The sequence below is a fragment of the Gallinula chloropus genome, assembly GCF_964237585.1.
Source record: "Gallinula chloropus genome assembly, chromosome: 4".
In the NCBI taxonomy this organism is placed as follows: Eukaryota; Metazoa; Chordata; class Aves; order Gruiformes; family Rallidae; genus Gallinula; species Gallinula chloropus.
The window spans coordinates 86,317,642-86,331,161 of record NC_140088.1 but is presented as its reverse complement, the minus strand read 5'-3'; the positions used below and the strand labels follow the sequence as shown (position 1 = coordinate 86,331,161).

Here is a 13,520-nt window from a genome sequence, read left to right as displayed (position 1 = left end):
TTTATGACTGGGGTTGCTGGGCTGCAAATGCAGTGAAGGTCTGGCCAATCTGTCTACTCTCCCACATACTAAGACCATTGGGAGTTACACTTTCAATCCCCCTTTTCTGGCTCAGGAATACTAGTCTGTAATGTCAAGTGTAATGTAGTGTCATATCTAAATAAAAACACAAATTCTTTACACCTCTATAGGTGGCAAAATCACTCTGAAGTTGAAAAGCAATGACTTCCTTGGAAAATCAAGAAGCATTACAAAAAAGCACAGATTACCTGTCTTCGAAGATCTCGTGTTTTCTTGGTCATCTTGTCAATAGCAATATTGAGTGGGTCTCCCTTCTCCTTCCTTCCAGTCTGTTAAAATTAAATATTGGAGTTAGACAAAAACACTCCAAAAATATACATTTAAAAAAAAAAAAAAGTAGAGATTTATCAAAGAAAATCTCTACATCTCTTTTTGTTTGCTTCCATTAAGTTGTTATTTCCAATGCAATGTTTTTAACATGTTTACATGCAGGGGGCATAACAGATTATTTTTAAAACAATCCTAAAATGGTAACAAAAACAACAACAACAAAAAAGATTAAGGTGACTCACTGGAGAGCTCAGAACTTTTCCACCAATAAATTATGTGCATATATTATAACCCATGCTCCCAAAATCTGGCAAGACCTTTCACTATAAAACGAATATTAAGAGCTTCTAATCTCCATCCTGCCAGGCACTGGGAATGTTAAACATGATAATAAGCAGCAACACAGCTTGAGGACAGAAGGAAAATGGTACCTATGCCTGTAACAGGAATCATATTGGCAGACCTTAGGTGCAGTATAAAGAAGACTTCCACTTAAAACACTTTCCTGCAGGAAGTCTCAAAGCAAAAATGCTCACAAAGTTTAAAAAGGGGGAAAAAGGCTTTTTGTGGCTCATAATGAATGAAAAAAAATATTTTTTAGGTTCAATGGCACAAAAGGCATTAAGCGACTTTGTCAGCTGTATTACCTTTCTCTTAAGAGAAAACTGCTTCTCTAAAGATTTGTCACATCTCTTACCACATTGAACTCTGTTTGATAGCTTTTCATCAAGAATCAAAATGATCTTCCATTCTTTCTGGTAGTACTCTTTCCTTCCCAACGCTGTTTTCAAGTACTTGTATTTAGAATTGTTCCTTGCATATGATTAAGAGCAATTTTCTATTTCCAGCTGAGCTTAATAGCATATGTTTCTGGGAACTACTGAGTAGTCCCTTTTGGGGTGCGATGGGGTTAAACATACCCTTTCAGTAATGATCCCTCAAATGTACAGCACTGTTATCAGCTCTTCATGGACACACTGGTAGGTGCCCCATGTCTCAGGCTTCTGCTTTAAGCATTCATTTGAGGGAACGCTTGGTCTCTATTATTGTCTGTAATTCTAATTATGACACGAGGCCAATGCGTTCATGATCTTTTAGATATCTGTAAAACCCATTTTCTTATTTTATTTAGAAATTCAAACATAAAAATATCAAGCACCACCAGAATTTAATATAAAACATAAATTTACCTCTTGGTCTTTTAAAAAGAATCAGTTACAAATTCTGGAGTTAATCACACAAATGACACCAGAAAATAAAGAGAGAAAGCATTTGCTATGATAGAAGAAGAGGCATCTGTGTAACCCACTGATATTTTTATCCCACTTTTCTTGTGTTCATCCTTTGACTGAGTTTTCCTGGTTCCCAGCTAACTATGGCTCTTTAGCCTAAGCAATTTCGGAACATGCTTTTAGTTTTGTATGTCCTGAATTCAGGCCCTGGTATTTTGTTCTAGACCACAGCTGCCATATGTGCACACAATCTATAGTTTTTCAAGCTGAAATTTCAACATAAAAATGAGGTGGATAAGTTTGGTAAAGGAAGCCTCTCCTAACTGTTGAAACCATACAGCAGGGACTGCCAGATAAGACAGTCTCAGCCAAGTTCCTAGTCTGTCAGATTACAAAGACATATTCTAAGAAAATTTTCAATTACTCTGTCTGTGTAAACATACCCTTTATTTTATTTTTTATCAATTGAAAAATTTCAATTACTCAGACTAGCTGAACCAAGTATCCTTGGTGACATTAGCATCCTCGGATGCATTTTTTTTCCCCAATCAAATAATTTCTGTAGCATTATTTAAATTCTCCTCTTTCTTCTCACTGTTCAATGTACTGCCTTAGAAAGATACATAACCACACAAAACATTTTAAAACATATTTTGCCATGGCAAAGGCTACCTTATATATTTTTTTTTCCTTCCATAAAGTCAGAGAATAATTTTCAAATTGCAAGGAATACTAACACAATCAAAAAGCAAACACCGTGGCACTTAAGGCTTCATTGGGATGGTATTTTACAGTTCCCAAACAAAAGAACTAGTTAACAATTCTTCACTGATCTCACGCAGGGCAGATGTATTTTGTGTTCACCACTGACATGCAAGATTAAGCACTTAATGCTTGTCACCCATTTAGCGGATCAGAAAATTGTCATGATTAGGCACTTGGGACTACTTCCAGGGTAGTCAGCTACAGGATACAACACTAAGTAAATTAAGCACCTGATAAACCGCCCCATTTAGGAGCAAAGGCTTCTGACATTCCCTAAATGGTCACTGGAAAAATAAAAAGTAGAAATTTTGAGATTTACTTAGAAGTTTGTACTTTAGGTTCCCACCTTGGGTGGTTTGTATTACACATAGGAGAAACATTGAGAGTAGGCCCATGGCAGCCCACACCTAGCAGCTCTCTTAAACCTCTCCTCAAATTTATCTTGTAACATTTTTAAGTCAAGTTTTATGTTACATAAACAGTGCCCCTTAAGGTACATCCTATTGTGAAACACAAGACAACTGGAATTCCTTCTGTGACCCTTAGGCCACATAACACAAACTGGCAATATCCATCTGGCCAGCTCCAAAACGGACAGAAGCTTCATCTATATTGCTTACTGAATAAGGCCTTGCTCTGTGAATCGCCCAAATCATGCCCGCACACCGCCTGAGATGCTAAATGGCACGAACCAGTGTGTGCTGGAAAACAGGCTACCAAACCAAGTGGACAGAGATCCGGCTGAGCACTCTCAATAGAAATACTTCCCAAACACATATGAATACAAAGGAAGTCACAGAGATGCTTCTCATGTTCTGCAGAGTCTTTACTTATCTAGGAATTCTGAGTGTCCCTCACCTATCATTAAAACGGTTACTGCTTTTTAATCTGGATAGAAAACCCCTTCTTCACTATATGATTTCAAAGAAGGAGAAATTTGTTTAGTAAGCCACATTATTGAAAAATAAATTGCATGGCATGTGATGTTGCATAGCTTCAGGCAGGTCTGTCAAACACCATCTGCTCTGTGCTGAAAATATAAGTTTATTAAAGTTTATTTATTTAAGTCCTTAAATACTCTTATATTAATGTTGCTGTGTGATAAATTTTTGGCCTTCATTCCTAGAAGGGACTGAAAGGAATTTAGTGGTTTCCTGTGCTTCTGGAAAAAAAAAAAACAACCCACAACAAACCATAATGCTTGGTATTGAGCCTCATAGCATTCCACTGTTAATCTTTTTCTGCAATGGAAAGACAGATATTTTGGAGATGGGATAAAAAGGAAGTAAAAATTGCTGCTGGCATTGGGATAAAAGGGAAAGGAGGAGAATTCCTTGAATGCCAAAGAGCCAGAACTTGTAAGCATGTTTTGCTACCTAGCATGAGAGGTTAGGTAGTTTTTCAACATATTCATGTCCAAGCAGTGGAAGAAGCCTAGGTACTGTCTGACTCCAGAAAATGACACCAGTTGCAGCCACTGTCAACAATATTACTTGAACAATAAGACAAATTCAGGATACAGTCACTGCCTTCCTTATACTAAGAAAGGTCTAAAAATCTTCACAGTTAAAACTGCATAATAATTCCCCTTAGGCAGGAAACTTCAACATCATTTAGTTAAGAAGAGAAATAAAATAATTACAAAAAGCACTTAAGGATGCTAAGTGATTTCAGCATCTGCTACAATGATCTCTGCCAGGATACACCATTTTTCCTTCTGAAAAAAACCCTTTTCTCTCCCTCCTTCTTTTGATGAGCTGTTAACAGTTTATACTGGTGGAGTAAAATAAAAATCCCCAAGTTATTTTTTGCAAGTATTAAGGACATTTATATCTCACAATTTACTCACTATAGAAGTCTTTTGATCAGCATGAGGTACCAAGACACTCTTGTCTAACCCTAGAGATTATCAGAGAATCAAAACACATAGAGTCAAGCCAATCAGCCTAGAGACAGTGCATTTTGGAAGAGACACAGTCAACCTTGGAAGAAGATGCTCCAGACTGGAGCTGTGCTGATAGTTTAGAATAATTCATAATACCACCAGTATGGAAATCATAAACTTAAAATTTTAGCACATGAAACAGATAAAATTGTTACTATGAAAATTATTATGAAGAGAGCCTAAACATTATGGTAGTGACTACCCTTACATTGAAAAGTTAAGACTACTTACAGTTGATGAGACGTAAATACACTATTTTGAGCCTATCATTAAAATAAAAATCAACGCCAGATGAACATGGCTGACAATAGTAACCTGTTAAAGAAGGGGATGGAGTGCCAAGGAATACAGAAAATGTGCAGGAACTGCAGGCCTACAAGATGTCACAGATAAAAACCCAATGTATATGACAATTAAACACGAGATGTTAGAAAGAGCTATTGTCCTTTTCCTTTGAAGTGTATAATTTAGAAGTGCAGTGTTTCAATTTACCGATAACGATAATTAATACTACTAATAATAGCATAAAACCATGTAAGAATTTTTCAGACTCTTTTCACACATTCCCCTGCCTTCTCTGTTGGTTTAGATATAAGCCAAAATACCTGGGAGAGCTCAGTCCTGTAACATAGTACATGTTGCATATCCAAGACATCCTCACTGCCATTAATCGAGTAATTTAGCCTCCAGGAGACAGGTGGAAAGATTATCTATTGATCCAAAAGCTACCAAACCTTGATATACTTTTATATTTTCATCATCCCCTAGGTAGATGGTTCCATTATTTACAGTTTATTCAGAACTTCAATATCACAATGTTTTATTAAGGTGTAAATTGCTGCTCAAAACTATATCTGTCCTAATATTTTATTTTAAATGTTGAACGACATCACTCTTTAAAAACTATGCTCATGTTCAACAACCCTTTTAAAAGTGATGAAGGGGAGCTTAGTACTAAGAAGGAAAACATTTTGAACAACACACATAAGGTGCATCAGTGCTTTTAAGAAGAAAGCTAGGTTTAAACATGCCAATATATAGTTTCCTTCTGACAGGTTAAGAAGACTAATTTTGGGTCAGGAAAAGGCTAAGCTATATATCCTAACAGAAGTGAGGAGAGAGTAAATTTCACTGGAAGTTGAAAATTCTAGCTATTAGCTAGGGACATGGGTCAGGAAGACATATTTTAGAAAATTGGTGTGCCTCCTCTATGGATGAGATGCTAAATACATCTTAGAATAATACATTTAAAATTAAAAATAAAATGCAAAGGTGAGAAAGCCCTTAGGAGCGTGGTGTGAACATGATTTTCTGTTCTACTCATCTTAGGGATTTTATCCATTCTTTATGTTTATTTGTATAAATGATTTTGGTTTTTAGAATTCATTCTAAGTAACTTGTGTAAAGAATCACCTCGTATGGAATAAAAACATGTAAATTTCCCTTTCCTCTTAATCGTTTTTATTTCTTAGGAAAAAAAAATGCATAAATTGGGCAAGGTGGGGGAAACAACAACTTGCTTAAGATATCCTTTTACTACTCAGGTTTTTTGTCCATTGTTTATGCAGTTGCAAAGGAGAAAGGCTCAGTCACCACAGAGAAAGGGCAAGACAGAAAGAACCCAGTATGAATGCCATCTTCCCACTTTGCAATAAAACACTTTCAGGCTTTCGTCAATCCTTCTCAGCTCTAGAATGCCATTCACTAAATAACTTCCCACGTTACAGACAAGAAGGTCTCTTAAAACATAGCAATTACTTTCAGATGTTTTAAATTACTATACAAAATTGTGACCAGATCACAATAAGTGTAATTGGTTCCAGTGTAGCATACGTATTCAAAACTTTGCGGTAAACTGGGTAAGGTACAGCCTTGCAATACAAGATAGTAAATAAAGTCAATAAGGTATAAATGAACCATGAGCTAGATGTTATATCAGCACCTGAGGTGTGCAAATGTTGGCCTTAGCCTGGATCCAAGGGAGATTTATCTAGATCTGTAGACAATTACAATTAAATATATAATGCAATAAAGAGATTATGAAAACTGAATATGTAAATAGTTGAAGAATGTAATTTTCTATTTTTTGTATGTTTTCATGCAGTCTACATTACCTAAATTGCCTTCAAGTGGTGATTTGGTAAATTAACCAGTGTTTTTACTATCAGCCACATGCAGTTTCTTCTTTTATCTTCTCAGAGAAGGAAGAACTAGTGCATAGGGGAGTATTTTACTTTGGTTGGTTTGTGGCTATTGCTTTTTTCATTTTGCATAATTCACTGCTGAAACTACTGCTGGTCTTTCGGCAATAGTCAAGGATTTTCAGGATTACCAACGACAGAAGTTTGATGTGTAATCCCAGTTCTTGATTTTACTAATTCCCAAGTGAGAGCTGCTTTCATTTATTGATATTTACCCATAAACACGTACTGGCATCTATGCTTCCCCAAAAATAATTGCTTTAAGAATTTATAGTGATACTAAAGGTAACCTAATGTGGGGATCTTTTTCAGTTTTGAGAATGAAGGCAACAATTTGTTGTTTGGTTGGGATTTTTGTTGGGGGGGAAGGGTTGTTTTTTTTTTTTTTGTTTTGGGATTTTTTTTCATAGAATTCTTGTATTGAATATTTCTGTGTTTCTGTGCATTTTTGAACAAGCATTTCCAAGACCACTGTGGTGAATATACAGTCCTTTTCTTCTAGTGACAAGCCAAGACTGGATTTTACAGCATCCCAAGGTACCAAAAATGCAGAAAAAGGAAACTGATAGGATTTCCCAAGTTACAAGGCAAGTGTAACATGCAAATCTCATGGAGTTTTGTCAGGTAAAACATATGGGCTAATTTTTGTTGGGACTTTTTTTTTTCTTTGGTGGGGGTGGGGAGGGCAGGAAGTCATACAATCTTTAGAAGTTCTTCCCCAAGGCATTCATTTCAGAGCTGTGTCATTTAACTAAATTCAGATCATAATGTAGTGCACACGGCCATTTGAGAAAGCAGTGACAGTTTTCAGGGTAGAACCATCTCATTTAATTTTACTATCTAGAAATACTGAATCAAATTTAGGTATTTTAGCTCCTTCTATATTCAATATATAGTGACAGGCATTTTCAGAGCACCCATCTGTCTTATATTTATCTTAATATGTGATGCATGTCACTACATGGGGTTGGTTCTCTCCACTGACAATGGAGAGTGTCTTGTGGTACTAGATTAATTCTTAAACAACCAAGTTTCATGCAGTAAAACTCCTTCTTAGTAACTGCACATATTGTCCAGCCCTCCTAAGGATCAGAATAGAAACTGCATCTTGGAAAAGTTTGTGTGGTTTGTCTTATTTTCTTCCAGATAATCTAACAATATGAGCATCATAAGAGCATGTTTTTTACAAATGTCCCCAAAATATATTCTTATATTTCCAGGTTATGATATTTTAGGGTCCTGCAAGAAATTAACTTTCTCCCTGCTGTCTAAAAGAAACAGACCCCATAAATCTTAGATGAGATGTTGCATCTTAACAATCATGCTTGTTTCTCCATACTCATGGAGAAACTTTCACCCTTTAAGATACAAACACAGACCCACAGAACACTTTAGTACTTTGGTCATCACTACCTATGGCCTTAGGACAACACTGTGTAAAAAGAGTTTCATATCTTTTAATTATAGGTGTATAAGAGACAAACAGTTGCTGGTCACAGAAATATTGCAAGCTAACTAAAAGACCAACCCAACCCACCAAAATCATACCTGGATTTCTCTATTCTGAGCTTTTTCAGATAAAGGCATATGCCAACGTTATCCTAATGCGGAAATGAATTTTGCCAATGATAGGGGAAAACAAAGAGATGCAGTAGGGGGACACAAAATTGATAACCTGTGTCAGGTTTTCTGACATGTCCTCAAGTAATCTCTGCAATACATGTGTAAAGTGATCTATATGACTGCAAATGCTTGGTGGTGGTGCGAGCGTTAGCATGCAATTGCACATCTGATCCAGGCTTCTGTCCTAAAAGACAGGGATCTCCTGGAGAGAGTCCAGAGGAGGCTATGAAGATGATTAAGGGCCTGGAGCATCTCCCCTGTGAGGAAAGGCTGAGTGAGCTGGGGCTGTTCAGCCTGGAGAAAAGAAGACTAAGGGGGGGACCCTATTAATGTTTATAAATATCTTAAGTATGGGATGCAGGGGGAAATGGCCAGCCCCTTTTCAGTGTCTGTGGAGACAAACAAAGGGCAATGGCCGCAAGCTGTAGTATAGGAAGTTCCGCAACAACATGCAGAAGAACTTTTCCCCAGTGAGGGTGAGGGAGCCCTGGGACAGGCTGCCCAGGGGTGTGTGGAGTCTCCATCTCTGGAGATAACTCAAGATGCATCTGGATGCCTGTCTCTGAAATATGAGCTGGGGAGCTGCTTTGGCAGGGGGGTTGGACCTGATGATCTCTCAAGGTCTCTTCCAACCCCTGTGATTCTGTGATACTGTGATTCTAATGTCCCTGAGAACTGATGTCTCTGAAGTTTCCCCTCATTACTTTCTGATGGTGAGGGGTGCCTTTGTAACAATATGTATTTCAACACTGACCTGCATTGACCTTCTTTTAAAGAGCAGTGTTTCCTTTGCAATAGTTACTCAGAGGACTCAAAGAAGAAAACATCAGGGTTTTCAGGGAATACGTGATATATTTCTATTCAGAACATGTCAATATACAAAATTGATGCCTTTACACTTAAATGCATTTAAAAAATAGAATTTTATAGGACAGAAATGTGGATGTTGCAAAATGTATAAAACTGTCAGCTTCACTGAAGACACACTAATTTACACCAGCTGAGAATCTCCCTACTCATCAGTTAAATGAAATCTTGCAGATGCTTCCATTTAGAAGGTCAGAAATGTTTACTCCAGAATTTGAAATTATTCTAATTTCTTGACAGACATCTACTTGCAAAGGGTCTACTACAAACTCCTCATTTAACCACTAACTGCTTTCCAGCTGTAAATTGCAATCTGCTTTTAAATTGCTTCTGGATGGCTCCTCTTAATCTAAACTAACTGGTGGAAAAGGAGATACATATTTTTTCTTTCCCTTCAGATATGGAGGTCCACAGTGAAGGACTATGTAAATAAGAAGTATTAAAATTTACCTACTTTAATGCAAAGTCTTGAGAAAAGTCTGTTCTACTATTATAAGCATAATTAATGTAACTAAGCTATTAAGTGGTTATTAATAAAGCCTTCTATCACATTTTCTATTAAAATGCTATCTATTAAAAAGTTTAATTCACAACAGGCAACAATGTGAATACATCTAAACTCAGAACATTTATTAGGTAAATCTTTGTTATATTTCTGCTACAGATAAGTGGCAATATCTGGTACAATACTTAATGAAAGTGATATTGGTATCTGGTATGACCAGCCTCAGTTTTATGTCTTGTTCACTAGAAAACACTTCTAGCCAAGCTATTCCTAGTGGGGTTTAGATTAAAGGTTATATTATGAGTCACAAGTATGTGTGTTATTCACTGAATTAAATGCAGGACTTTCTAAGACATCTCAGAATCCCTTGAAAACATCCTTTTAGTATTTTTCAGGTCTCCATCTTAGGGAAAATAAGAGAATAATATTATGCTATTTGGTTGCATACCAAGACCTTTTACTTTGTTTCTGTATTTAAGAAACGGCTCCAGTCAGTGACATATCTGACCATTACATTGGTTTCTGTAGTGCAAAGCTTTATAGGGTTTTTTTCAGCAAAGGAGCTTTTTAAACAAACAGGTATCTCTGACAAATGAAGGGACTGTTGGATGTACATCAAAGAGTTCACTATGTTTCCAGGTATTTCTAATGAACCTATTGAAGTTCTAACTATGCAAGTCTACTTATATGAAAAAAATCTTGTTAATGGCATAAAGACAGGTATTATATAGCCTGAGAGTTCAAAACCCCCAATTCCAGCCTGTCTACAGGAGGCACAAGATTGTTTTGACTGCATTGATTATCAAATATCACTAAAGAAAAGGATTTCAACTATCTGGTTGCACTGGTCACTAATAGATCTCTTTATGAGATTGCATATCTTTTTAAACGTATCACGCTTATATTCCTTAGGTGATCCACAAGACAACAAGGTCTTGTTTATTGCATATCAAATACGTGTTCATCAAAGTATGCAGCTGAAAGTTAATGCTAATTCAACATTTTAACTTATAATAGAGAATTAAATGCTTTTTCAAATTCATTCTTTCTTTCCCCTTATCTTTCCACTTCCCTCCAGACCACTGTGATGGGTGTCTTTCTTTGTTTTTTCCTTTCTATCTCCCAACCTGTTCTTTCAATTACGTTCTACACCGAAACAACATTTGAAGTGATTTCAGATGATGTTTCTCGCAGCCAGTGAAACCACTGCGACTTTTCCAGCTCTGACACCCGACTTGGCAGGGTAGTGTGCAGCCTACACAGTATCAGGTTAGTGCATGTGTCAAACTTTCTGAGGGCAGTGACGTGTGTCTGGCAGCAAGGCTTTACAGTCTGGCACATCTCCAGTGAAAACCCTACCTGCAAGCAAAAAATGCCCATGAGGTTTAATTGAACACATACTGTCACTTTAGCTATTGTTACGAATGAATGGAGAGAGAGAGAGAGAGAGAGGAAAATCTGGAAAAGACACTAACTCAATCCTCTTTACAGTAATTAATCGGTCACTTTGAGTACTGGCTTCTTTGTGTCCACATGTTCCTCATAAGGCATCACAACCACGATGCATTACTGCTGAAATAAAAGAAATGAAACTGAACTAAAATAACTATTTAAACTACAACCAAACATTCAAACGAATGTAAGAGCAAAGGACCATCTCCTTCTATTTTTAGAGTAAAGCCACCGTCTATTCCTGTCACCACCTCAGATCAATGTGCTAAGTGATATCCATTCAAATTACTTGTTAGTTTAATCAGAGGAAGTGAAACACAATTACAGGGCATTAGTGTAAAAGCCAGCACAAAATAACAGAGTATCCATGTGGGATATCTGAAGGAAAAGCCTGTTGAAAATAACTCTGTGACATTTCCATCAACAGTCTTTACACACACACACAAAAAACCCAACAAACTTCTGCAAATGCTATTACAAACTAATTAGGCATAAAATAATGCTTTAAATCTATAAACTGATTAGAGGCCTTATTTCTCCTTGTAGATAGCAGAATACTTTTTTGCTTTACCCTAAAAGCATAAAGATTACTTGTGTTTACAAAGCCTCTCTGTGCTCCCTCTCAAGTCAGCAGGAGTTTAACCATTATTTCCATTGAATGATTTGAATATACATTTTTCATGGACACTCAAAATTTCCACTGAATACAAGCTGTGGTTTTGGAATCATTAAAACAGATTACTTGGATTAAGTGGATGAAAGGGGAGCAGGGAAGGAACTCCTTCTCCCTGTGAAGGCAGGGACAAAAGACTGGTGGATTCCAAAGGACAAAGAAATGCAAACCTTCCCCTGAAGCCTTGCCTGGAGTGCTCAGTTGGGATATGCTGGAGTAGGCTTTGGGGCCTGGAGTCCCTCTGATCCTTTCATCCCAAACTGCATCACAGCTCTGTTTCTGTGGGATATGTAAAAATATACACCCAATCCAAAGTAATAAAGGAAATATGGACTCGTGAATCCCCACAACAGGGATCAGACTGAGGCCTCTCATTTCCTGGGTGATACTCAACTATTAAATCTTCTCCTTCCAGCCCTAACTCAGAAGGCATGGGGGCTCAGACTCTGCTCTAGTTAATCTCAGTTTGAAGTGACTTCACTTTTTTTCAATAGTCACACTGCATAGCCCAGGTCTTTGTACCTCTACGGTGAAAAAAAACCCCACTTAAAATGCTCCTGTTTAATTCCAAACTCTGAGGTCTTCTATATTCATGAGACAGTAATTAATTTGACTATCCCTGCCTGGTCTACAGGGTAATTGGATGAATAGCTCTGCATATCCACATAAACGCCTCCAAAAAGAGTTATTACTATGAATGACCAATATGACAAGTTAACTTTGCTACGTTGCTAATGATGGCATTGAGACTGTTAATCTAAGTATCATTGGAGCCCATTTCATAGCTAATGGAAATGGAAGAAAGTATATGAATAGGTAACACACAAAAAAAAATACCCCTGTACGATTACACTCTGCTTAGACTTTAAAAATAATAAAAAGAAAAAGTTAATCTTATTTTTCAAATTTCCTTGATACACCTTCATCTTCTAGAACAACTAAAACCCCATAAATATTGCAAAAGGGGTTAAAAGCAAGATAGCTCTTTTGGTAGATTGCCACAAAGACTTCTTGTAGGAAATGAAGTGTAAAACATTTTAAAGAATGTTAAATGAAATCACAGCAGACTGAAACCTGTGGTTCCAGTGCAAGATCTGAAATAACTTTGAAACAGATGCTAATTGGCACCACCTTCATTCTGATGTTCATAAATGAAACTGAACGAGCCTTCAAAGGTGCCAAAGGAACACTAGCTGTCCAAAGAACATTAAAATGGGCTTGGATTTGGTTTGTCAGCTCCAAAGTTATTTATATCTTGCTAAGCTATTTAGATGCTTTTGAAATTTCATCCAATGAGACAGGCGTGGACATTTTCAAAAGGGTTGAAAGTCTGTGGAATTTAAAATCTTAAATTACTCTGGATGTGCCTGCGTTAGCAATTAGCATTGGCTCTGGAGGTGAACTACTGATCTGGATTTGTACCAAGTTATTCATTGCAGGAGTTTTTTTGTTGTTTTTTTTTTTTTTTTAACTGAGCAATAGTTGATGGTTTGTACCAAGAAAACGTAGTAGTGTGTTAGTCTCAGTACCAATCATGTGCTATCAAAAGTTATCCAGAGCCATCTGCAGCTGCTTCGAATACCTTTTAACCACAGATGCAAATAGAAAATAATTGCAAGTAGTAAAAGTGCCAACTGACTTCTACATCTGTTTTTCTTGTTTCCATCCTAAATAACATAAACTTCGATGTTCCAAATGAAACCTATTTTTAATATATATAAGGATATAAACTATTCTAAATAGTATTATTCTAGTAATTCACTAATTAGGCTTCACAGAGACTTCTATAGAGATTTCAGTAGTACAACGGAGCATTCTATGCTTCCAATTTACTACTCAACTATTATATGCAATACAGTGTCATTTCCTTGGTGTTATCTATAGAATTATATTTGGATAAACATTT

General features: G+C 36.7%; 1 protein-coding gene across 3 annotated transcripts in view; it reads right to left on the bottom strand.

The window, feature by feature from the left end:
* Window positions 1-13,520, bottom strand: part of CTNNA2 (catenin alpha 2) — a gene marked incomplete at both ends in the record, with an annotated part of 407,127 nt that overhangs the window by 110,847 nt on the left and 282,760 nt on the right. For all 3 annotated transcript variants that reach the window (XM_084262814.1, XM_084262815.1, XM_084262816.1), the window contains one exon: window positions 270-350. In XM_084262814.1, coding sequence (XP_084118940.1) covers window positions 270-350 — 81 coding nt within the window. The remainder of the gene's footprint in view (window positions 1-269; window positions 351-13,520) is intronic.